This window comes from Genypterus blacodes, unplaced genomic scaffold (genome assembly GCF_046128005.1).
Source record: "Genypterus blacodes isolate CSIRO-AG114 ecotype Tasmania unplaced genomic scaffold, CSIRO-AGI_Gbla_v1 ptg000272l_1, whole genome shotgun sequence".
In the NCBI taxonomy this organism is placed as follows: domain Eukaryota; kingdom Metazoa; phylum Chordata; class Actinopteri; order Ophidiiformes; family Ophidiidae; genus Genypterus; species Genypterus blacodes.
Genome location: NW_027467063.1, coordinates 155,001 through 181,555, shown reverse-complemented (window position 1 = coordinate 181,555; position 26,555 = coordinate 155,001). Strand labels below are relative to the sequence as shown.

Here is a 26,555-nt window from a genome sequence, read left to right as displayed (position 1 = left end):
ACACACACACACACACACACACACACACACACACACACACACACACACACACACACACACACACACACACACACTCACACACATACACACACACACACACACACACACACAGACTTTGTTTGATCTACGTGAGTGGCAGCTCAATGTTCTGATGAGCTGTGTGTGTGTGTGTATGAGACGCAGGTGTGTGTGTGTGTGTGTGACATGCAGGTGTGTGTGTGTTCAATGTAGTCTGATGTATGTGATGTAATGGTGTGTGTGTGTGTGTGTGTGTGTGTGTGTGTGTCCAGCCTGACGAGCTCACCAACGCTCTGGAGATCAGTAACATCGTCTTCACCAGCCTCTTCTCCCTGGAGATGCTGCTGAAGGTTCTGGTCTACGGCCCGTTTGGTTACATCAAGAACCCCTACAACATCTTTGATGGCATCATCGTCGTCATCAGGTGAGCTAATCTTCATCACAATCATCTTCATCATCATCATCCTCTGGGGTATCAAACTAAGCCTGTGTGTGTGTGTGTGTGTGTGTGTGTGTGTGTGTGCTTCTCCCCTCCTCAGTGTGTGGGAGATCGTGGGTCAGCAGGGCGGGGGTCTGTCGGTGCTGCGGACCTTCAGGCTCATGCGTGTTCTGAAGCTGGTCCGCTTCATGCCGGCCCTGCAGAGGCAGCTGGTCGTGCTGATGAAGACCATGGATAACGTGGCCACATTCTGTATGCTGCTCATGCTCTTCATCTTCATCTTCAGGTAGGCAGCTGTGCGACACACACAACACACACACACACACACACACACACAGAGGTGGGACGACTGAGTGATTCCCTCTGTTCACAGTGTCCCTGTTAGGCCTCTCACACACACACACACACACACACACACACACACACACTCACACACACTCACACACACTCCCAGATGCTGGTTGAACAGATAAACACCTCTTGATATGAGTGAGGAGCTGCCAGCTTGTGTCGGTGCTGCTGCTCATTGATCCCTGAGCTCCTCTTCCTCTTCTCCTCTTCTCCTCTTCTGACTGTTTGTTTGTTTGTTTCCTCCTTTTATTCTCAAACATATTAAATATGAATGTGACCGAGACATTTAAAGCTTAAAGCTGCTCTCTGGGTTTTGAGGTTATTTAAGTCCAAACTCTGTCTCTGACGCTCCTGTGTGTGTGTGTGTGTGTGTGTGTGTGTGTGTGTCTGTGTGTCTGTGTTTGTGTGTAGATGTGAAACTCTGTGTGTATCCGTTTAACATAAAAGCCGAGAGCAGACACACACACTTGTAAGGGTGTGTGTGTGTGTGTGTGTACTGTGCTGGTTGACCTGTAGCGTTGACCTGTGGAGGAGGCGGCTGTGCTGTGCGGGGAGACGCTCTCCGTGGTGCTGAACCCGACCTGGCAGCCGCTCCTGTTTCCATCGGCCCTCTTGGCAGCGTTCGTGCCTCGGCGCCGCTCCAGCCAAGAGATTCTGAACCAGTGACTGTTTGATCGCGGCCCATGTGCCCTCTGAGCAAACGGCGTCTGCTGTGTTTGCTGCTCACTTTAAACACTTAAGCCTGCAATGAAGAACGCCACTTTCACACCGTCTGCCTGTTTCTGCTTCCACTCAGCATCTCAGATAATACGCCTTGTTTCTCTGCAGAAACACATCTGGGGCGTCCACAGTGTGTGTAGTTCAGTGTGTGTAGTTCAGTGTGTGTAGTTCAGTGTGTGTGTCCTCCTGTGTAAATACTTCTGTTGCTTCTCAGGGTTTTATTCCTTTGCGTTGTATTCAAAGTGTTAAAGCTTCTTTGTAAGGATTTGAGACTAAATGACTTAAAGACTTCTGCAGGCTTTCATTCAATCAGCCAGGCGATGCTGTACCAACAGTAACCGTGAGACGCTTCAGCTCATTGGTTTCCTTTTCTTTGTATCTGCTGTGAAATGCTGGATGTAAACGTTGACTTCTCTCATCTTCCTCTTCCTCTCCCTCCTCCTCTTCCTCAGTATCCTGGGCATGCACCTGTTCGGCTGTAAGTTCGGCTCGGAGCGGGACGGAGACACTCTGCCAGACAGGAAGAACTTTGACTCTCTGCTGTGGGCCATCGTCACCGTCTTCCAGGTGAGCTTCCTCCCGTCTCTGCCTGTGACATGACGTAAGGCACTTCCTGTCGGCTCGTGTGCCACGGCAGCAGGATGACGTAAATGTGCCGAACAAACAAAACTCCTCGTGCTGCCAGCGTGCCCTGGAGCAAGTTACTGAGGGCCTGAAGGCTTCTGCTGCTTCTTCCTGGATCATAAATGAAATACATCAAATATTCCTCCTCGCTCTTCTTCATCCATAGGTTAAGCGTTCCGCCTCTGGCGTAGTGTCACCTTGGATTAGGGCCTCAGCCGCTCGGCCCTCTGGGAGCCGTCATCTTCCTCTCTGGAGCATTCATCATCCTCAGCATGAAACCCTTTATAATTTTGCGTAACAGCTGATTAGGATACGGGCGGAGGACAGAAGGTCCAACTTCAGCCTGGAGTCAGTCAGTCAGGATCAGGCAGGATCAAGCAGGATCAGTCAGGATCAGTCAGGATCAGTCAGGATCAGCTTTGTGGTTATTCAAGTGAACATGAAGTTATACAGGAAATATGCAAATACTCCAGTGAAACACATTTCCTGTGTGAAAGCACAAAGACAGAGAGAAGAAGAGAAGAGTTAAACAGGAAGTAAACAGACTCAGCAGTTTGAGCTGAGCCTGATGAGTGTGGTTCTGATGTGCAGATCCTGACCCAGGAGGACTGGAACAAGGTCTTGTATAACGGCATGGCCTCCACCACGCTGTGGCCGCCCTCTACTTCATCGCCCTCATGACCTTTGGTAACTACGTCCTGTTCAACCTGCTGGTGGCCATCCTGGTGGAGGGCTTCCAGACGGAGGTATGATGTCACACACACGCACGCACGCACGCACGCACGCACGCACGCACGCACGCACGCACGCGCACACACACACACACACACACACACACACACACACACACACACACACACACACACACACACACACACACACACACACACACACACTCAGTCTGAGAGGCTGTAAATATGATCCATGTGAAGATACTGAGGAGACGGATTAGCTGAGGAAGAAACATTACAGCTTCTCATCTTCATCACAAACATCACAGTCTTCCTCATCATCGTCTTCTTCCTCTTTATTCACCGTGTTTCAGTTATAAATCTACAGCGTTCACAGTTCTGTTTGTTCATCGCTGTCGTTTCCTCACTGAGAGGTTTAGAGTTTCAGACGCTGTGAAGGTGAAGATGAAGAGACAAAGTTTATACTTTCAGCAACAAGAGGAAGAATCATAGAGCTGCTGGGTCTCTCTCTCTCTATCTCTCTCTCTGTCTCTCTCTCTCTCCGTCTCTCTCTCTCTCTCTCTCTCTCTCTCTTCTACTTTACATCCCCTTCTGCAAACACTAAGTTTATTTTTAGTCGGCCAAACTTTCCCTGCGTCAGGGTTGCTAGGTAACGGAATGTTGTGAGCCAAGCTTGGAGAGACATGTGGTTCACACACACACACACACACACACACACACACACACACAAAGTGTCTCCCAGTGTCCATATTAGTTTGGACATGAAGGCAGACGGGGACACAAACTTCACCCTCCATCCCTCTTCATCTCCTCTTTTTCATGTCATCTCTCTCTCTCTCTCTCTCTCTCTCTCTGTCCCTGCCTGCCTCCCCCTCACCCACTCTCTCTCCCTCTCTCTCTCTCTCTCTCTCTCTCTCTCTCTCTCTCTCTTGTCACATTGAGTCTGTGTGACAGAACACAATATCCGCTGCAGAGAGCAAACACTCTCCTCTTCTTCTTTATGGAGACAACTCTTTTTTATTACAGCTGTCTGCACTTTACAAACCAGCACATATATGAGATCAACACACACACACACACACACACACACACACACTGCTGTGGAATGCCTCCATCGTCCGTGTGGAGCACAGTTTGTCCTGAACAACGCGTCGCCTGGTCTCTGTGCTGTGTTGCTGTTAACCCTTTGAGGTCTGAATGAAAGGAGGACGCCTTGTTTACGTCCCCTCTGCCTCTCTGTCCTCCATGTCCTCAGACACACTGAGACAGGAGGACAGAGAGGCAGCGACCAAAGCAAAGCCGCGTAGCCGCCTTGCTGTCAGTGACCACAGGGGGGCAGCGTTTCACAGTGTGGGCAATACAAATACACTTTATGAGGAATGACTTGATTTACAAATCTATCCATCTATCTATCTATCTATCTATCTATCTATCTATCTATCTATCTATCTATCTATCTATCTATCTATCTATCTATCCACCGCAGCTTAACCTAACCTAACCTAAACTAAGCTAAACTAAGCTAACATAAGCTAACCTAACCTAACCTAAACTAAGCTAAACTAAGCTAACATAAGCTAACCTAACCTAACCTAAACTAAGCTAACATAAGCTAACCTAACCTAACCTAACCTGGCTGCAGGTCACAGCTGGTCCGGCCTGTTTGAAGCCGTTGTGCTGCACACTTTGTGCTTGTTAACCTGTTTTCCTTCTGCCTTTCCCTCTCCTCTTTTCCTCTCTTCCTCTTCTCCTGCCTCCCTTCATCCGCCTCCGTCCGGCTGCTCCGATTACTTCCGCTACAGGAAGTGTCCAAGCGGGATGACTTGCATGGCCAGCTGAGCCTAAGTCAGCTTCCTGTAGACTCCGGGGTACGTACGCCACCGCAGCTCTGCCTTCCTCCTCCACCTGTTCCTCCTCTTCCTCACCTACAGAGGCTTCCAGCTCTAACCCAAGCCTGTGCCATGCTGGAGGTTTGATAGAGAGCAGCAGCACATGTGTGTGTGTGTGTGTGTGTGTGTAGGCTGGATCAGGACCTCCATCATGGCAGAGTGGGTGAGGGCACAGGAAGTCGTCTCCTCGCTGCTGAGAGGAAGTTTCATTGGTTTGCTGTGTGTGTGTGTGTGTTGGCTCCATCCTAAACCTTCCCCCCTCCTCCTCCTCCTCCTCCTCTTCCTCCTCCTCCTCCTACTCCTCCTCCGTCTCTGTTTTCTCTGGCTGCAGAAGACAAACGGGCCGGTGGGTGGGAGGTGAGGAGTGCTGGAGTTTTGGGAGGCAGCAGAGTTTGAGTTATAAAACTGGAGTGTGATGTGTTTGCACGTTCTGGTGCTCTGTGGCCAGGACGCTCTGTGGCCAGGACGCTCTGTGGAATCTAGCGATGACTTTGAAATCCAGACAGCAGGAAGTCTTTTGTTTGTGCAGAGATGATGTCACCCTGACTGATTGTTCCAGTCTTAGTTTGCTGGTGTAGATCAGCTGTGACGAGATGAACACACTGATCACTGTGTGGTTTCCAACACGTGGGTGTTTCTGCCCTGGAGGCTGATCTCATATGTTTACAGTGACATCAAAATAATCTACAGCCCATTAAAGGGTTCGGTTTGAATAACGTTCACTTTAGACTCCAGCGCCAACGTAATAAACAAGAGGTCAGCCGGGGTCATGGACTCTACAGTGTGTGTGTGTGTGTGTGTGTGTGTGTGTGTTTCCAGGATAAACATCTGCTCTGCTGCAGACTGTTCTAGTTTAATGGTTTGCTGCTATAGGGCACTGATCCCATCCAATCCAATTCTATTCTAGGTAGGAGCCCCGAACACACACACACACACACACACACACACAGAGTAAATAACCTCTGGTATCTCCTCTCGCCCTCCTGTTTACACCTTTCTGCAGCGATGTAATTGCCGCTCTATTACGGTCGGGCTATCAGCAGCAGCCTGGACGCTCTGGACCACAGAGCTGTCCAAACATTCCTGCTCTATTTCAGGAACAAAACTCACTCCAAAAAAACAACTTTAACGTTTCTCAAGTTACCAAACTAACTTGATAACTTCATGTGAGCGGCGTCTGCTCTTCATCCATCCTGAGGCCATTGGCTGTGATGAAGACGATGTACAGTGACTGTGAGATGAAGACGATGTACAGTCACTGTGAGATGAAGACGATGTACAGTGACTGTGTGATGAAGACGATGAACCCAGCAGCTGGTGGCTCTTTGAAAACCTGGAGCGGGTCCTGTTCTGTCCAGCTGCTCTGTCCTCCGGCTCCCAGCAGGGGGCGCCGTGCAGTAGCTTGGCTGCTCTAGATGAAGTCTGCTCTGTATTTATGAGCGTCGTTGGAAGAACCCAGAAAGTCATTTGTAGATTTTGGCGGCGGTGTGTGTGTGTGTGTGTGTGTGTGTGTGTGTGTGTGTGTGTGTGATTAGATCCTCAGGCAGCTTTTATTTATTCACTTTGCCGCCACAGAGCCTGGACGCCTCGGCCTCATATTAATCCAGCCTCCACCTGGCAGCTTCACACTTTAATGGCTTCTACAGGCGGAGAGCTACAAGAAATACAAGCTGGAGCTCCACTGCAGTAACTCCTCCTCTCACTGTGTGTGTGTGTGTAGCTCTGTTTACAGGTCACAGCGGGAGCAGAAGTAAATCCCTCTTGTTGTTTTCTCTTTCGGTTTGGTTGCCCCGGGAGACGGGCCGCAACCAGTGTGATTCTTTACAACGCCACAAATTCAATACATCGGCCGCTTACAGAGCGAAGTCAGTGTGGTGTCTGTGATCGCTCGGTCTCTCTCTCTCTCTCTCTCTCTCTCTCGCTCTCTCGCTCTCTCTCTCTCCGTCCCTGCATGCTGACAGTGTCTGGTCATGCCCTGGCGACCTTTGACCCCTAGGATGACATCCTACGAGTCCTCTCTCAACAAACTGGAGAACTTTACATCTCTGCATACAGACGATCCTGTTTGATCTGATGTGTGACTGAGAGAGAGAGAGAGAGAGATCTAACTGTGTGTGTGTGTGTGTGTGTGTGTGTGTGTCTGAAGGGTGACACCTCTAAACCAGGTTCGGAGATTGATTCCTTTGCTCGCAGCATGGAGGACGTCAACGGCAGCAAGAAGGATTTATCGTCTGCAGGTAAACAAAGTGTCTGTCAATCATGCATGGAAATGAAGCTGTTATGATTATAATGTAAACAAATCATTACATAACTCATCATCTGAGGTTTCATACACCTCTGTATGCACAACTACAACAACTCTCTCTCTCTATGTCTCTCTCCCTCTCTCTCTCTCTCTCTCTCTCTCTCTCTCTCTCTCTCTCTCTCTCCCTCTCTCTCTCTCCCTCTCTCTCTCTCCCTCTCTCTCTCTCCCTCTCTCTCTCTCACTGGACATAAACTCTGTATGTAATGTAAAGGTCAGAGTTCACTCATTATGATGTGGTGTCTCAGCTTGCCTCCATCTTCTATCTGTCTGCGTTCTGCTCCTCCTCTTCCTCTCCTCCCCTGTTTTGCGACACGTGCTCGTCCCTCTCATCTATAATTCCTGTCACGCAGCTTCCTGTCCTCTCTGATTAGTGTTAACACAGAGGGAACGTCCCCGTGAAGGCGCCGCAGTATAGAAAAGCTCCCACGCGTGCCTGTGATCGCCCCCTCAGACCGTCGGCACATAGCTGAGCCTGGTTTACATCTCCTGGGTCTGCGAGAAAGATGGAGGAATTAGCGTTATTAAAGTTGCATTGCTGTTTGTGTTTCTGTCCGACATCGTTCTCTCCCCCGCGCTTCTCCTCACATTAATGCCCTCTGAAATATTCATGCTGCTGAGAAACACTGAGGCATCCATTTTTAAAGATGCTGTGCTGCATTGCTGAGGCTTCACTGTATAGGGTCTCCTCCTCCTCCTCCCCCTCATCATCATCATCATCCTCATGTCTCTCCCTGCTGGTTCTTCTTCTATGCTTTCATAATTCTCTCCTCTTCTCCTTGCCTCCTCAGTCGTGCCTGTAAACGGTCACGTGGACCTGAAGAACAGCCTGACTCCGCCCCTGATCACCCACACGGCAGCCACGCCCATGCCCGTCCCCAAGCTGCCCGTGGCAGGCGACCCGCCACTGGGCCTCGAGCTCAGACGGGGCAGCAGCGTCTCCGTGGAGCCGGCCTGCTACGACAAATCCCCCGTAAGTACCCGCCGATGGAAAATACCATGGAAAAACAAATTGTGGATGTCACCATGGTAACGTAGTCTCAGGTCAGCTGTCGGCCATATTGCCACAAACACGATGAGGCAAACGTGAACGCAAACATCCTCAACAGTCCTTTTACCTTTGTGGACTAAAACAAACAAACAAACAAACAAACAACAGCTCCTCCCTGATGGTTGTGTCTCCTCGTGTCAGAGCTCGTATCCATGACGACACAGTGAGTAGACAGGTGTGAAAGCCTGCTCAGGTCCAGACGCTGTGGGTTTCTGCCTCTCTGACAGGCTCGTCACCTGAAGCTCTAAGTAGCAGGAGTTCCCCCTCACTGTGAACGTCCCGCTGATTTACGGCTGTCGTAATGATTGATGATGATAAGGTGGCGTGGCGCTCTGACACTCGCTGCTGCCACTTCCTCTCTCTGCTCCACAAACTGACGAGCAGCAATAAAGACTGGAGACCGGAATCCGTCTGGATTCTCTGCGTCTGTCAGCGTAACTTAGTCCAGCTGCAGGTGAATCAAGCAGCTGTGACAGAGATCCATCAAATGTATCTTGGTTCTTCATCAAAGTTTCTCCTCCTCTTCTTCCTCCCTCCCTCTCCAGTCGAGCGCCCGTAGCTCCTCCCCTAACGGCCCATGGAGCTCCGGCAGCGGTTGGGCGAGTCGGCGGTCCAGCTGGAACAGCGTGGGCCGCGCCCCGTCGCTCAAACGCCAGAAGCGTCTGTCCGGGGAGCGGCGTTCCCTCCTCTCTGGGGAGGGAGGCTCCAGCTCAGAAGACGGCGAGGGCGGGGAAGAGGGAGGCGGCCTGATGGAGGAGGACGACGCCTCTCTGGCCAGGACGGACTCCATGTCGCAGCCAGGGCCGCGACACCGCAGGATGGAGTCGGTGGAGACGCGGAGCTCCATGGATCTGCCACCTGACGCCCTGCTGCAGGTACAGCTCTCCTCCATGACATCATCATGTAGGGTCAGAGAGGTCAACAACACAACAACACAACAACACAACAATACCTTTATGTTATGGTAGTTTGTGGGTGGGTGGGCGGAGCTTTGGAGCTGAGGGAAATAAATCTGAGAATTCAAAGAGACCCAGAGGAGAGAGTGAGTGAGTGAGCGAGTGAGTGAGTGAGTGAGTGAGTGAGTGAGTGAGTGAGTGAGTGAGTGAGTGTGTAAGTGAGTGAGTGAGTGAGTGAGTGAGTGTGTAAGTGAGTGAGTGAGTGAGTGAGGTAATGAGTGAGTGAGTGAGTGATTTAATGAGTGAGTGAGAGTGAGTGAGTGAGTGAGTGAGAGTTAGTGAGTGAGTGAGTGAGTGAGTGAGTGAGTGTGTAAGTGAGTGAGTGAGTGAGTGAGTGAGTGTGTAAGTGAGTGAGTGAGTGAGTGAGTGAGTGTGTAAGTGAGTGAGTGAGTGTGTAAGTGAGTGAGTGAGTGAGTGAGTGATTTAATGAGTGAGTGAGAGTGAGTGAGTGAATGATGTAATGAGTGAGTGAGTGAGTGAGTGAGTGAGTGTGTAAGTGAGTGAGTGAGTGAGTGAGGTAATGAGTGAGTGAGTGAGTGAGTGAGAGTTAGTGAGTGAGTGAGTGAGGTAGCGAGTGAGTGAGTGTGTGTGTGTGTGTGTGAACTGTGTAAGGGCTCTGGTGGTGAGAGGATCTTTGACGTGCATGTTTTGGCTGCGTAGGTTCCATACCTGTATCGCTCAGCCAGCATGCACAGCTCCAGACCCCCCTCACTGGGCCACTTAAGGCCCCCAGAGCACAGCGACTGTAACGGGAAAGGCTCTCCCTCCGCTCTGGGGGCGGCGCAGGTCTCACTGGAGGAAAACGCAGAAGACGCAGAGGAGGACGCCAACCTGGTCAGTGTGTGTGTGTTCATACTGCTACTGCTGCTCTATTGAGGACTAAAAGAGAGAGCTGAGACCCCCACAGCTCAGTCAGGCCTGCTCTCTGTCAGGTCCTCAATAAGATCAGGTTTCACTGCCCGACTTACACACAGAGTTCTGTCCCTGTGTGCTCCGCTCAGACCCGGAGGAATAAAAGAATACAGGATTTGATTCCATACGTTTCTTTACATTGATCTGAATGAGAGCAGACGTGGTGCAGCTCTCTCGCTGCTCTGTGGCTGCTCTGTCTCTGTGGTCTGCATAAAAGTCACATCACAGCGATTTTACAAAAAGTGATGATTCTGCTAAATTTACATCCAGACTCAGCGAGGCTTCTCTGTGACATGTCTCATTGTGGAGACATCTGTTGTTCCCTCATCAGAGAGAGAGAGAGAGAGAGAGAGAGAGAGAGAGAGAGAGAGAGGGTCGTCTCTCTCTGAGCTGTGGACCCAGCAGAACAACACATGTCTCTGAAATGACACAAACTTATCTGTAACTGGGTCAAACAGACCTCAGAGCTCAGTGACAGACAGAGCTCAGCTCACAACCTCACTTAGCATCAGTGATGGCCCCATGTAGCTACAAGTGTGTGTGTGTGTCCATCATGTACTGTGTGTTACTGTGTGTTACTGTGAGTCAGGGTCTCTGTGTCTCTAAGCTTCAAACAGACAGAATAGCTGCAGAAACCTTCAGAGTCAGGTGAGTAAACATGCTGAGTCTCTCCTGTGTGTGTGTGTGTGTGTGTGTGTGTGTGTGTGTGTGTGTGTGTGTGTGTGTGTGTGTGTGTGGCCTCAGAGTCGTCCTGCCAGGCTCCTCCGCTGGCTGGAGAAGAAGCAGCCTGAATGGTGTCGTCAGAGGGACCGCTGGTCGCTCTACCTCTTCCCTCCAGAGTCTAGGTGAGCCTCACTCCTCCACTCATCCCTCCATCCATCCCTCCATCCCTCCATCCCTCCTCCGCTCATCCCTCCATCCATCCCTCCATCCCTCCATCCCTCCTCCACTCATCCCTCCATCCATCCCTCCATCCCTCCATCCCTCCTCCGCTCATCCCTCCATCCCTCCTCCGCTCATCCCTCCATCCCTCCATCCCTCCATCCATCCCTCCATCCCTCCATCCCTCCTGTGATTGGCTGATCAGAATCCACAGAGCTGTACAATAACAAACATGAATCAGTCAAAGCAGTGAGAGCTTCAGTCCGTCAGCACAAACGGTTAAACGACGGGGAGAATCACAGTGTTCATGAACGCCACAGGGCCCATGGCTGAAGGAGTGTGATAAGTGTGTGTCAGGTGGGATTAGATGTTTGTGTGTGTGTGTGTGTCAGGTGGGATCCTGGCAGCTGCTCTCTCCGTCACACACACACACACACACACACACACACACAGGGAAAAGCGCTTCAGCTGTGCAGAGGAATATCTATTTATTATTATGTTGATTTGCCCAAAATAATGGTTGATTCTGGATGCCCCCCCCCCCCCCTGTAAACAGAGAGGTCTTTGATGTCTCTCTTGGCTCACTTCCTCTCATGCTGACTGCTGGAGCTAAGGCGTGTTTGGCAGCCGAGTGGAAGCGGCGTTTCTTCCCTCCCACATTCCCGCTTCATAATTCTCTTTTATCTGTGCGTTTCTGCCATGTCAGGGTTGAGTAAGCAGCAGCAGAGGAGGGAAGAGGGAGGAGGGAAGGGGAGGAGGGAGGGAGGGAGGGGAGGAGGGAGGGAGGGAGGATCGCTGCGTTTCCTCTCAGCCACAAACTGAATCCATCCAACTTTTGATGTAGATGGTTTGACGCAAACCAAACAGATCCTTGTACCGCGGCCCCCGCCCCCCTGCTGTGCCTGATATCATCCAGAGAACACACAGCAGGGGGCCACACGGAGCTCACTGCAGCCTGGTGAGGCTTTAATGAGGCGTGGACTCTGTTCAGGTCCCTGTTTGGTCTCTGGGTCCTCAGCAGCTCACAGATGCGTCTGATTCTTCAGGGTAAAGTGGGTCAGTGCAGCAGCAGATCAGCAGATAGAGACCAGAATAGAAGATTCAGACGGAAGTGAAGAAGTTCCAGAGTTGTGATGAAGAGCTAAAGTAAGAATGTGTTGCTCCTCTACGTCCTACATGGAGACGTGCAGCTCCTCCTGGCTCAGAGCGGAGGGAGGAGCTTATCTGGAGGCAGGAGGAGAGAATCCTCCTGCTCTCATGAGGCAAAGCTGTCATGTTCCTGCTGTGGGCTGGAAGGAAACCTCAGGCGTAGTGACGGTGGTGCAGCCATGACGACAGACGACCACACCTGCGTCACAACACGTAAACATCCAGACACACAGAGGAGCGCTGTCAGCCGCCAATCAAGACACAACTGATGAGGAGACGGAGGAAGTTTGGTTTGATTCAGAGATCAGAATGAGAAATGATCACACACACACTCACACACACACACACACACACACACAGGGAGGAAGATCAACCAGAGCAGATTCACACCATCACTGAAGTTTATTAAAATTCACAAAATTCAAATGATGAAGATCAGAACACACTGAGCTGTGTGTGTGTGTGTGTGTGTGTGTGTGTGTGTGTGTGTGTGTGTGTGTGTGTGTTATATCAAAGGGAAATGAGCTCACACACACACAAACACACACACACAGTGTTGACACAATGGCGCTGTATTGCCAAATAAAGACATGGGAGCTGAGCCGCTCTGGCCTGATTCACCCCTCAGTCCCTGCAGCTCCATATAGAGCGACGCTCTGTGGTCACCAGCTGAGAGCCCAGGAAGCTCTACATGTCGCCGTGACGAAGGACTGACTCCTTATCCATCAGCTGAGTCACAGAGGGACGAGCTGTCAATCACAGCTGTCAGTTTAATGTAAACAAACTTTACATCAGCGACATCATCTAAGGACAAAAGGCCGAGTTTGATCTCTGAGCTTCATTCAGGCTCAGTTTGAAACGTGTCCACTTAAAAGAATGAATACTGCTCATAGTGAAGAGGAGCCAAGGAAGGAAGGAAGGAAGGAAGGACAGAAGGAGAGGAAGAGTTGAGCTCATGTTTACATCCACGCCTTAATGAGTGAGATGGAAAAACTCAAGTAGAGTTCCATTACTGACACTCTGTTCTTTAAACACTCACACACTCACACACCTACACACTTACACACTCACACACTCACACACCTACACACTTACACACTCACACACTCACACACTTGTGGCTGTTGTGTGTGTTCTGCAGGTTTCGGGTCGTCTGCAGGAAGATCATCACACATAAGATGTTTGACCATGTGGTGCTCGTCATCATCTTCCTCAACTGCATCACCATCGCCATGGAGAGGCCTCACATCGAGGCGGGCAGCGCTGTGAGTCTGCACACACACACACACACACACACACAGGTTTACCTCCATCTGCATCGTGTTTCCTCCCTGCAGCTTTGCCGTTCCCGCTCTCGTCTCCTCTCCCGTTTGAGTTCAGGCTAAACATTATGGACTTCCTGTCGCTTCACAGACGTCTGACTGTGATGCAAGGCGTCAATAATTCTGTCCTGATTTAAACGGACGAGCGTCAGAGCTTCAGTCTGATGGATGTGTGTGAAGCAGAAACACACACACACACACGTTACTACACACTGCTGAGATGGGAACCTCCTCGCAATCACAAAGGAAACAGTGTGAAACGGCAAAACAAACACGGAGAGGAGGAGAAAGTGACTGACATGCACACACACACACACACACACACACACACACACACGAGCCGAGCCGAGCCGTTAACCCAGCAGGACTGTCCAGGCGACTCGGAGGCTCAAACTCCAGAACTCCACAGCGTGTGTTCGATGCTCAGAGCAGATTAAACTTTATTAACGCCCATAAAACGCGACAAAGATCTCATAAAGCCTCATCAACAGGCCGGGCTGACGGTGGAGCTGAGCTAACAGGTGATCTGTCACACCTGAGGAGGCTCAGGACGCCTCAGGGCCCAGCAGGACAGAGAGACAGGATCTGACCCAGGACCTCCCAGCGGCTCTGTCTCTGCTCAGATCAGATCAAAGCTTTAATCATAACATTGGAGCGAGGAATGCGGCTGAATGCTTCTGCGTCCTGGACGTTCTGTCAGACACTTTGTCTCGGGCTGTTTGGCTTTGCTGTGGACGTTGCCTGGTTACCGTCTTCCTGTTGCTCAGTGGGAATGACGGAGGATGATGATTCCAGCTATTATCCTTTATTATTCCTAATTAAGGCCGGCCAACAATAAAGCGCCGCCGTCTGCAGCCGGAGACAGAATTATGTCAGCATCAGCAACGCACATTACCATCAATCTGAAGCTTTCAGCGCTCCAACTCTTCCTCACAGAGGAAGACTGCAGGAACAAAGGCTGCAGCACACTGAGAGATAAACAAGAAGAGAGTCCCAGAAGTTTTCGAGGGAGCGAGGAGGCAAAATGGGAGGCTCCTCCTGCGGGGGCGCTGTGCTCCTCATTGGGGGACCCTGTCCTCCTCATTGGGGGGGCGCTGTGCTCCTCATTGGGGGGCCCTGGGCTCCTCCTGAGGGGGCTCTGGGTTTCTGTCTCTTGTCTGTTGCGATCATGCGTTTCTTCTTCTCTGGTCTAAATATAACCTGAGCCAGTTGAGCAGCAGCAGGCGGGTCGGCGTGACTCTGCAGCCACATGTGGGCGTCTCATTGGCTGAGAGTTTGAGCGAAGCAAGCGAGCGAAGTGTATGTGTGTGTGCGTGTCTCCAGCTGACTTGACCTACTTTACATCTCATTCACTTCAGTTTGATGTCATTCATCAGCCTGAGTGTGGGAAGCAGACAGGAAGCTGAGACACGTACGGCGTTCAAACTGGAGACGTCATGATCCGCTAATAAGCCCCGCCCAGTTCAGCTCGCTGCAGGCGACCAATCAGAGGAGGATATGGATTATACATCATGTAAACAGGAAGTAGCTCTCTGTCTCTCTGCTCTCTGTCTCTCTGCTCTCTGTCTCTCTGTCTCTCTGTCTCTCTGTCCCTCTGCTCTCTGTCTCTCTGTCTCTCTGTCTCTCTGTCTCTCTGTCTCTCTGTCCCTCTGTCCCTCTGCTCTCTGTCTCTCTGTCTCTTTGTCTCTCTGTCTCTCTGTCTCTCTGCTCTCTGTCTCTCTGCTCTCTGTCTCTCTGTCTCTCTGCTCTCCGTCTCTCTGTCTCTCTGTCTCTCTGTCTCTCTGCTCTCTGTCTCTCTGTCTCTCTGCTCTCTGTCTCTCCGTCTCTCTGCTCTCTGTCTCTCTGTCTCTCTGCTCTCCGTCTCTCTGCTCTCTGCTCTCCGTCTCTCTGCTCTCTGTCTCTCTGTCTCTCTGTCTCTCTGTCTCTCCGTCTCTCTGCTCTCTGTCTCTCCGTCTCTCTGCTCTCTGTCTCTCCGTCTCTCTGCTCTCTGTCTCTCTGTCTCTCTGCTCTCTGTCTCTCTGCTCTCTGTCTCTCTGCTCTCCGTCTCTCTGCTCTCTGTCTCTCTGTCTCTCTGTCTCTCTGTCTCTCTGCTCTCTGTCTCTCTGCTCTCTGTCTCTCCGTCTCTCTGTCTCTTGTCCACTCCTTCCTAAGCGTGAGGAGTTGAATACTTGAACCCTCTCAAAGGCTCAATTCCCAGAGACTTCAAGAAAAACTGCAGGGCTGCCGTCTGTGTTTACGCGTGTGTGTGTCTGCCTTTCCCACGGCCTCCTCTTACATCACACACACACACACACACACACACACACACATATACATTGAGTATCTCCCCAAACAGAGGAGAAGTAAATAAGCATGGTGTGAGAGGATCTCACTCCTGCTCCGTCCCTCTCCACACTCTTGTTTGGCTCAGTAAATAAGCTCCACACACACACACACACACACACACACACACACTTCCACACACTTCCACACACTCACACACTCACACACTCACACGTCGCCGCAGGCAACAGGGAGGCCTGGGAGTTCAGTAATGAAACAGTGTGGAAATGCAGCAGCAACAACTTGAACATTGCCTCAAAACGTCGCCTGTTGGCGCAAATGTACTCGCTGGTGTTCTCAGAGCGTCGCCGTAGTTACTGATGTATAATTCACGATAGCGTTATGGCCCAAATTCTCACTCGGCAACAAATTCTGGGCAAACAAGCATCTCCGGTGAGCAGGGTTACTGCTGAGTGACAACCAGCCGGTGATGAATCCTCTTCCTCTCTTTCTGCAGGAGAGAGTCTTCCTCACGCTGTCCAACTACATCTTCACTGCCATCTTTGTGACGGAGATGACTGTCAAGGTGAGCACACACACACACACACACACACACATACACATGACCCAGATCAGAGCTTTAGGTCATGGGACAGAAGCTGCAGAATGGAACCTTGCCTTTATTTAGGACATTTATTCCATGTTTATCCCAGATAGTAAACGTCCTGCTGACGTGTAAACACAGCAGATCCACGCCACGAGGTTCAGACTCACAACAGCAGCAACACACACACTGAGAGACACATGGGCCGTACACAAACACACACACACACACGCTCTCTGGAGGCTGTTGCATAATGCGGATGCTGGTTTCGTCTGCATTCTAATGGGCGATAGCAAGCGGAGAGGAAGAGGGGAGGAAAGTTCATCCGTGTCACTCACTCCCAGCCTCTGCGTCTATATGTGGTCCCAGTGAACTCACACACACACACACACACACACAGCTCTTGTGATAGTTAGTTCTAAGTCATCAGTGGGATTTAATGGGGCATTATTTTGATAAGTCTCATAATAAACAGGAAGTGGCTCGCCTGCCAAAGTTCTTATTAATATATATATTTATTATTACGCATTGATGAGCAACAACACATGCAAATGAGTCCTTCTGTCATCGAGTGCTCATGAATGCACAAAGGAAGAAGAATCTGTGCGGCTTTGTTTGTTTGTGATTAAATCAGTTTGAGCTGCAGGAACAAAGCCAGGCTGTTGTTTTCTGCCTATAGGCAGAATGAAGCAGGAGCAGCAGCTATAGAATCAGAAATGAGGTCTGGAGAGGAAGACTGCAAGTTTGATGATCTGTGCTGAAGGAGAATACATCAAATCTGCTGCGTCAATAAGCTGCAGGAGGGAGGAGACGGAGATACGAGTCAATAAGAGATCTGCTTATTATCAAAGACATGGAGGCTGAAGAGTAAACAGAGCAACACTGACCAGCAAGGGGGAGAGAGGAGGAGAGGAGGGGGGGAGAGGAGGAGAGGGGGAGGGGGGGAGGGGTAGGGGGAGGGGGAGTAGAGGAGGGGGGGAGAGGAGGAGAGAGGAGGAGAGGATGGATGGAGGGATGGAGCAGCATGTCAGGAGGTTGAAGGTGTGTGTGTGTGGTTGTCAGATCGTGGCCCTGGGCTGGTGTTTTGGAGAGAAGTCCTACCTGAGGAGCAGCTGGAACCTTCTGGACGGGATGCTGGTGTTCATCTCCGTCATCGACATCCTGGTTTCCCTCATCTCAAACTCCAGCCCCAAGATCCTGGGAATGCTGCGAGTGCTGCGCCTGCTGAGGACGCTGAGGCCGCTGCGGTGAGCGCCACGCACCACACACACACACACACACACACGCAGCACACACACACACACACACGCAGCACACACACGCAGCACACCAAGGCACCAGAGGCACCTGGAGGTCCTGCTGCAGTACAGATTCCTCATTTAAAGTCAAACCTCCATCAGCTCAGGTTCCTCTGCTGTGTTTTGTTCTCTGCTCCTCTTCCTCATTGATCTGTGGTGATCGTGACAAATGAAAGGTTCTCGACCCAAAGCGCGGCGGCGGCAGCTGAATCCCGGCTGCCTTATTAATCTCGCCGGCCGAGGACGAGGCCGCATTAACGTCAAGTGAGGAAGGTTTAGAGTCGGATTAGAGGCGAAGGCCTGACACGTCTCAGGTCTTAGAGCGCAGCTATCAGCAGGAAAGGCCGGGGAAAACGCAGAACAGCAGAAAGGGAAACGGGATTAGGATGACGTGATGAAGAGGGACGGAGACGGAGTGAGAGAGGAAGAGGAGGGGACGGAGAGATGAATGAAGACAGACAGAGCAAAGAGCAGAGCTGTGCTGAGGCTGCAGAGCAACGCTCTAATGTGGCTTTAGGCTTAGCTTATTAACTTTAGACCCATAAACTGGAGAAGGACGGGCCAAGCATTACGGGCGACATCGTGCTAAGCTTTCACTCCACGCTTTGGCTGCTTCGGTCGCTTATGGAGATTCTTGGACGATTTCACCTTCAGACGACTGAGAACAAAGTCAATTCTACTAAATGTTCACTCGAGCGACATCATAGGAGAGCGGAGTGGGAAGGCAGCCAGAAGATACAGAGGGTTCAGGGTCAGAGGTCAGAGTAAAGGGGCATGGCAGGGGGCAGGCCTGTGCGTGATGAGGGTAAACGCTGCTGTCCTGCAGGTACGATGGCAGGAAGGACGACATAATCAACGATCTGTGGTGTTTCACTTAAATGTCTGCCAACGCAAAGAGGCAGGAAGTAAAACGATGTCGGCGGCTAATTTGACAGGACGGTGGCCAAGTTGGCAGCGGCGCCTCAGACGCTCTGTGCTTTCACTGTCCTTGTCTCCTTTCCAGAAGACTTGGCGGGAGCTTCCTTATTAAAAGTGTCTTCCTGGCGTTCCCGGCACGGAAAACCGCAGCCAGTTTGGAAATTCCTGAGGATGTTTGAATGTTAGCAGGAGGAACGCTGCTCCTTATACGTAGATCCATTAGAGTTAGAAAGTGTCGGCGTTCCTCTCTGAGTGTAAAGTCATCACTCCTGCCGCTACCATAGGTGGCAGTGGCACTTTCACGCCAGCATGTAGTTCTCATATAGGTGTAATAATGAGAGTAAATGGCAGGTAGTGTTCCATTTACTCTCATTGTTAGAGTTGGAGATATGAAGCACCGAGCATCCGCACACACACACACACACAACACAGAGCCGAAGCCAGCACAGAAGACTCAATGGAAAAATACTTAACAGGGATGAAAAGAAAGGCAGAGAGAGACGGAGATAAGGACAAAGACAAAAGTATCCCGAAAGCCAAGACAAGGAAATATGACGAATCATATGTAGCGCTCGGCTTCACTGTGACAACGGTGGGAGACGAGGAAAGACCGGTGTGTTTATTGTGTGTAAAAATGATGGCAGCGGACAGCATGAAGCCAAATAAATGAAGCCGTCACTTGAACACGTCACACCCCAACCACGCTGATACGCCGCTTGAGTTTTTTCAGCGAAAACGTGCCGAATATGGCCAACAAACATCCCGCTTCTTGAATGCTAGTTTGGTGAACCAGCTAGCACTGTTAGCATCATATAGGGTGGCGTACCAAATTGCTCGGTGCAAAAAAACCCCACACCATAGCAGAGGAGCTCAGACTTCCTGCAGCAGTAGAGATGGTCTCTTTCATGCTGGATGACGCAAGTGCCGAAAAATTAAATTCATTGCTGACGATCTTCAAGAACAGCTGGTGGATAAACTCAAAGACAAACGTTTTGCCTTACAATTCCATGAAGCGATTGACAGCAACAAAGACTGCTTGTTTATTGCTCATGTACGTTTTGACATACATTTGACGTTTACTTTTTTGTAAATATGTCAGAGACAGAGCCACAGCTGGAGAGATATTCAAAATACTGGACTGCTTCCTGACCCAGAATGGACTCAAGTGGGAGAACTGCATTGGTGTTTGCAGTGATGGTGCACAGACCATGGCAGGGATCAGAAAAGGGCTTCAGGCACTCAAGAAGGAATCACCTAACGCTGAGTGGACCCACTGCCTTATACACAGAAAACAACTGAGAAGCACTGCAGTAACCACAGCGCCTGCTCTGTGAGGAACATCTGATCCATTCTGCTTCATCCATCGTTTCAGCCTGGAGGCAGAAACACGGCCACGCCCTCTGCATACTTCCTGTTCTATTGAGCTCATTCTGGCAGGCAGCATCTCGTATAATACTTGCTGTTGCTGTGTAGCCGATGGAGCCGGAACCATCAGAACACCAAAGATTAAAGTCTCTCTCTCCTCCTCCTCCTCGTTCTCCTCCTCCTCCTCCTCGACCTCATGACCCCTTAGGCGCCGCTCGTCTTGATTGATGTTTGTGGTGTGTGGATGTGTTTCCGTGTGCTTGTGAGACCAAACTGACACCGGGACAAACAACCGACCAACAACCGACCCAGCCTCACTCTGAGAACCCACACAGCGGCGGCCTGACAGAGCGGCTCCATCAATATTAGATGTGGCCGCTCTGACACATTAGCGGTGTGAAGGCAGGAAGAGACGCTTTGTTTCCACTACCAGCTTGTTGTCACGGCGGCGTAGCGACGCAGACTCGCCTCTCCAGGGGTTTGAATTAAATATGAGCTCGCCGTGTTTCCCCCTCCGGCGCCGGGTCGCCGCCTGACAGTCTGAGCCGCCGACGCTAAAGCGAGGAAAGATAATCAATAGACGCAATTTTAGCCGCCGGCAGGTGTGTGAGGGAACGACACACACACACGAGCCGCTGTGTGTTCTGGAGCGCTACATACTTTGTACTGGTGTGTGTGTGTGTGTGTGTGTGTGTAGACCAGTAAGTGGTCGGCCTGTTCCCACGGCGCCGACACACCGGGTGTGATGAAGTGCGGCGGAGAGATAGAAACAGAGAAGAAGAAGAAGATCCAGAGGCAATAAAGAGGAAGCAGCTGTTTCTGCATCTGATTGAAAATACAGAAGTTTAAACTTGATTGACAGCCTGATCTCTCTTCTCCTCTGAGCAGATCAATAGAAACACTCTGCAGCACCGCCGCCCCCAAGAGGCAGCAGAGGTACTGCAGCCTGACGTGAAGACGCAGGCTCGTTATTCTCTGATCAGAGCGCTGATCAGGTCTATTGATCAGTGGCCTTCGTCAGCCCGGCTCCTTGTTATCTCACGTCTCCTCTTAATGCCTCGCTCACTCAGACGCCTGCTGGAGGGGAAACACAAAGAAACCAAGAGGCGGGAAATTATTGCTCTGTCAGCCGCTCTGTCAGCCGCTCGGTCTTTGTAGAGTTCATTTGGTTTTTTAGGCCTTTTCACGTTCCTCTGCTGCTGTGGTGTCACATCACATTCACTTGATCTGTGCGTGTGTGCGTGTGTGTGTGTGTGCGCGTGTGTGTGTGTGTGTGTGCAGTTGCTGTAAGCGATTGCCTGCTGATGTATGCACATCTGTGTATTCTGTTTGTGAATTGGCAGGGTTTTGTGTGTGTGTGTGTGTGTGTGTGTGTGTGTGTGTTTTACCCTCTGGGAGGCGCTCAGCTGCATTGCAGTGCAGCGCAGGGTGCCATGCTGACATTAATGAAACATCCTCATCAGTTCATTGGCTTAATTAGAGAGAGAGAGAGAGAGAGAGAGAGAGAGATGAGGAAGTTGGTGGTTTGAACGCCAGAGGTTTGTGTGCTCCATCTGGTCTGAGCTGCTCTGTGCTGCTCTGTGTTCTGGTTTCCAGGGTGATCAGCAGAGCCCCGGGCCTGAAGCTGGTGGTGGAGACCCTGATGTCGTCGCTGAAGCCCATTGGCAACATCGTGGTCATCTGCTGCGCCTTCTTCATCATCTTCGGCATCCTGGGAGTGCAGGTGAGAGAGGAGGATGAGGAGAGTGGGGATGAAGGACATCACCACACATCCTAACAGGGATTCAAACCCAGGACCTTCTCAAGGAGATGAAGGGAAGTGATGTCGTCCTACTTCATCTGTTTTCTCCTTTCAGCTCTTCAAAGGGAAGTTCTTCGTCTGTCAGGGCGAGGACGTCAGGAACGTCACCAACAGGTCCGACTGTCTGCAGGCCAACTACAAATGGGTCAGACACAAGTACAACTTTGACAACCTGGGCCAGGTAGACCTCCACCTCCACCATGACTCCATGAAGGGACAGAGACAGAGACGCTGTGATGGATTCTTCTTCTTCTTCTTCTTCTTCTTCTCTCTGTCCTTCTTCTTTCCCTCTCAGGCTCTGATGTCTCTGTTCGTACTCGCTTCCAAAGACGGCTGGGTGGACATCATGTATGACGGACTGGACGCTGTGGGAGTGGATCAACAGGTAAACAACAGGTTTCAGCTCGAAGTGACACGTCCCTGATATTCAGGGAGATGAAGGTTTAAACTGATGATGACTGGTCTGTGTTTCAGCCCCAGATGAACTACAACCCCTGGATGCTGCTCTACTTCATCTCCTTCCTGTTGATCGTGGCGTTCTTTGTGCTCAACATGTTCGTGGGCGTGGTGGTGGAGAACTTCCACAAGTGCCGGCGCCACCAGGAGGCCGAGGAGGCCAAGCGCCGGGAGGAGAAGAGACTGAAACGCATGGAGAAAAAGAGACGGAGTAAGGAGAAGGAGCTGGCTGGTCGGTAGTCTTTCCACATCTTTCTGAGTCCTGCTTGATTTGAGCCTGTTTTTGTTTTCGTCTTGCTTCTTGGTTTGGTTTGACCGAAGCCGGGGAGAACGCAGCTAGAGAGCTAGTTGGTCAGATAGTCGCTCCTCTGCAGTAGAACCTTCCCTCTCCCTTCCTTGTAGGACTCATGGTCGCGTCGTTGCTTCCTGGCGGTCGCCCGCTCCGGCTCTGCCCACTCTGCCGCAGACTGTGGAGACTTTCCTCCTGAGACGGGGAGACGAGTCCGTGCAGGCCTGTGAGCTCTTCAGATCCGGGACAGGCGACCGCCGGCGTCGCCCCCCCCCCCCGGAAGCCGCCTCTCTCCCCCCTCCTCCCTTACCTTGCCTGGTCGACCGTAGCTGCCGTGCTTGGGTTGACCCTGCGACGCATGCCGGGCAGCGCTGACGGGGCTTGCATGGCGGTGGGTGAACAGAGCTAGAGGGAGGGGGAGTCCAGATCTTAATGGCCTCAGTGGAAAAGCAGCGGACCCCCCTCCCTTCCCCTCTTCTGCATGTGGTTTAGTACAGCCGCAGGGGCAGGGATCCAGCAAACTGGATGAAGAGTTCCCCTGTAGCTGAGGTCTCTTTGCTCGCCCTCTCTCTCTCTCTCCCCTCCGGCTGTATAGGAGTTGATTCACTGCTTGGTTGGTTTTTTATTCCACTGCCTCCTTCTCCTAAAACTTAAGCCCTTGAACCTCCAACATTGGACTTCTTGCAAATTTGTCCCCATATTTATCTCAGCTGGTGTTTTTCTTACATTTCTTCAAGGAGCAGTGGACTTTTTGGTTTTCAAAGTAGAGCAGACAAACTTTTGCTTTCTTGCTGTTGATGATGGAAACGTTTCCGTCCAGCTCTTGAGAAATACAGATGGGAAAATGGATCTCCTCTCTTTTTAAGGAAGCGCCTGACCGACGAGCACCGAGCACACAAACACACACTTTTCTTCTTACACACTTTTCACACAGACAAACTCATGCAGACTTGGCACGTCCAGGTCTTCTCCGGGTCCAGGTCTTCTCCGGGTCCAGGTCTTCTCCGGGTCCAGGTCTTCTCCAGGTCCAGCTTGAGTTTGGAGTTTCTCTGTGTTTTTGGTCAGGAGAGGTTTTTGCCGTGCAGCTGGATGTGGACTGGTGTGTCTGCTCTGGTTGAGCCACAGAGCGGGCTGGGCGTTGTGTAGTGTCTCTTTGGCTTGAGGATGACGATGGTTTGAGAATCCCAGTGGGAATGTTTGGAGACCAAAGCTAACTGGACTCAGAATCTCTGGAAAGACAAAGTAGGAACAGGAACCAGCTTAAACTTCCATCGCTTCCTTCTGGCCTTACTCCATCCCTCTTTCCCTCTTTCTCTCTCTCTCTCTCCTGATTCAGACTCCTTCCTCCCTTCCTTCCTTCCCTCCTTGCTCTCTTCCTGCTTCTCACTGACTAACATGGTCTCGTTCCTCTAGATTTAATGGTTCCGGGGGTGAGTTGGGAACTCTCTGAAGGCACATTGAAAGGTACAGAGTTTCCAGCATGTTCTTTGTGTCCCTCACCCCCTCCCCCCCCCCCCCCCCCTCCACCCACACACCACCACCACCGCGGCGGCTCCGTTTCTAAGTTCAGTGATCACGGGAGGTAGGGCCCCATCCCACGTCCCCGCCCCCCTGCCTCTCTCCCATTCGCCCTCAGTTGGCTGGACATGCTGCTATCTGTTTCTCTGTCGTGGCTCTTTGTCTTTCACAGCTCGTCCACGCTCGTCTGCGACCCATCCACTGTCCACAGCACTGCACGGCTGCACCACCGCCACCGCCACAGCCGCCGCCCGCAGGACAAGGAGACTGTGCTCTAGTCTGGTTAGGGGGCTCAGATGGGGGTCAGATGGGGGTCAGATGGGGGTCAGGTCTCTTATGATCTGCATCACAGCAGCTGAGGTTATAGTTTCTATGGTGTTCCTGACTTCTTATCCTAGAAACTGGCTCTGGTTCTGTTGTGGTGAATTCTTTTCCTCAGTCTTGCCGACTGCTGGGTTTGTTGTCTGACGCCATCACGGCTGCCAGGTGCTCCTCGCCGTCGTCTCTCAGGTTTGTCACATTGCAGTTTGTTGTAGTTTGCCTGGAGGGATTCATTAGTTTCCATGTTGGGAAATATCCAACCTGTCGTCCTGTCGCATCAAATCTGCTCCAGGTGGATCTCACTATGACATCAGGACGTGGAAGTGAATGATCCAGAGTCCCTGTGTTCCTCCCTGTGTTCCTCCCTGGGTTCCTCCCTGTGTTCCTCCCTGGCTTCCTCCCTGTGTTCCTCCCTGGGTTCCTCCCTGGGTTCCTCCCTGGGTTCCTCCCTGTGTTCCTCCCTGCAGCAGCTCCTTGGGAGCAGCAGGCTGGAGCAGCGACACAGAGGTCACATGTTGTTACTAAGCAGCGAGCAGCGGGGGTGCTGGAGGGACCGCAGTCCTCTCGGGCCGTCTGAGCGCCAACGCTTTTGCTGGCACACTTGATTTTTTTTGTCACCTCGTGCCAACTTGTTTCTATGGCGACCTGGTTTAAAAAGTTTACTCCGGGCGGCAGCTGCTGAGTGCTGTGTTAGAGGAATACCACTCCTTCACTAACTTCATATTAGTGTGGTGTGCTTGTTGTGCTTGTACTGGTGTGTGCAGGTGGAGTGTGTGTGTGTGTGTGTGTGTGAGGGAGCAGATGGTTGTAGAGCAGAGTGCAGGAGCAGCTCCTAAGGCTTCTCCTTCTGTCCCAGAACGTCTGAGCTGATCAATCAATCCATGAGCTGTAACTCAAAGAGATCAGGTCATCAGAGAACAGGATCAGAGATCAGGTCATCAGAGAACAGGATCAGAGAACAGGATCAGGCAGGAAACAGGGAGGAACAGCAGGAGGGAGAAAGACAAACGACAACAAGTCAACTAAATAAAAGTCCAACATGTGGAGTCATCAAATATGAATCAATAACATGAAACACATTTTACTACAATATCAAGATCAAGGGAAAATAAATGGCTTAGAAATAAAGAAAAGAAAACAAGATAAAGGAAAACAAGCCAGAGTACAAAAAAATCATCATAAAACAATAAGTTAGAAAAAAAACATTCTAATATAAATATAATATAATATAACACATAGCATGAGGAGGCGGGAGAGGGGGGGCACACACACACACACACACACACACACACACACACACACACTCACACACACTCACACACACACACACACACACACACAGACACACAGGGCGACCCAGTTCCCCTCTGTTTGGACTCGACATGTGATGACTCATGCAGTCAGATTCAGCCGCGATGCTGCACACACACACACACACACACACACACACACACACACACACACACACATCCTGCTCCTGTAGAATAGAAGATAGATTGTTGTCCACCGTGTCCTCTGTGTCCTCCGTGAGCTTGTATCAGGGTAATGATGAGAGAGAGAGAGAGAGAGAGAGAGAGAGAGAGAGAGTGATGTCAGGGCGAGGTAATAACGGAGGAGACAGTTAAGCTAATCGAGTTGATTGACAGCAGCAACAACAGAGAAACATTTGATAGTGTGAAAGTGTCAGCGGGGCTCTGATGCAACCTGCTGAGCTCTATTCAGCTGTGTGTGTGTGTGTGTGTGTGTGTGTGTGTGTACATGTGTTGGCCCTCAGCTCTCCTCAGGCTCCTCAGACTTTCTGCCACGATTATCTGGAGCATTACCAATACCAGTATGAAATGTTGCGGTGTGTGTTTGGTCCTGTTGACTCCTCACAGCTCCTCTATTCCTCCTCTCCTCCTCTCTCGCTCCTCTCCTCCTCCTCTCCCTTGGTTCCTCTTTGATGCTTGGCTCTGACTCTCAGCAGCCGTCCTCCTTCCTGCTGTGTGGTGACGTAAACACACACAGAGCATCTAAACGCCTCCGTGTGTCTGAGCAGCTTCAGTGAGACGCTGCAGCTTCTGTCTTATATATAATAACTCTTCATCACCTTGACGCACGTAAACAAAGTCACATCCTACATGGTGTCGTTCATCTGTGCTGTCAGCGCAGCAACAAGACCTGGACAAACTGCATCATCTCCCCTCTCAGCGTCACACACACACACACACACACACACACACAACCTCGTGTTCACATATTAGCTCAGCTGTATCTGGGTCAGAGCCAACTGAGACAAATCTAAAACAAGTTCTGTGTCGCTCCTCTTCCTCTCTCGCTCCTCTTCCTCTCTCGCTCCTGCTCCGCCGTCGCAGAGATGTAATTAATAACATCGGCTCTCTGGGGAGAAAAAGAGAGAAACATGTCAGAGAGGAGG

At 51.0% G+C, this 26,555-nt stretch overlaps 1 protein-coding gene and 1 long non-coding RNA gene across 2 annotated transcripts in view; both read left to right on the top strand.

Annotated features, from left to right (window-relative positions):
* Positions 1–290: 290 nt before the first annotated feature.
* The window catches only part of cacna1g (calcium channel, voltage-dependent, T type, alpha 1G subunit), a gene marked incomplete at its 5' end in the record, with an annotated part of 44,851 nt that continues 18,586 nt past the window's right edge, over positions 291–26,555 (top strand). Inside the window, 17 exon segments of the mRNA XM_076171821.1 lie at positions 291–442; positions 558–743; positions 1,981–2,095; positions 2,744–2,804; positions 2,807–2,898; positions 6,880–6,970; positions 7,827–8,008; positions 8,632–8,961; positions 9,703–9,876; positions 10,699–10,799; positions 13,127–13,250; positions 16,087–16,155; positions 17,236–17,420; positions 21,351–21,477; positions 21,611–21,736; positions 21,851–21,940; positions 22,030–22,222. Coding sequence (XP_076027936.1) covers positions 291–442; positions 558–743; positions 1,981–2,095; positions 2,744–2,804; positions 2,807–2,898; positions 6,880–6,970; positions 7,827–8,008; positions 8,632–8,961; positions 9,703–9,876; positions 10,699–10,799; positions 13,127–13,250; positions 16,087–16,155; positions 17,236–17,420; positions 21,351–21,477; positions 21,611–21,736; positions 21,851–21,940; positions 22,030–22,222 — 2,398 coding nt within the window.
* On the top strand, positions 9,133–9,585 carry LOC143017158 (uncharacterized). The gene is made up of 3 exons (XR_012965595.1): positions 9,133–9,236; positions 9,346–9,444; positions 9,528–9,585. It is a non-coding gene; the product is annotated as an uncharacterized LOC143017158 (long non-coding RNA).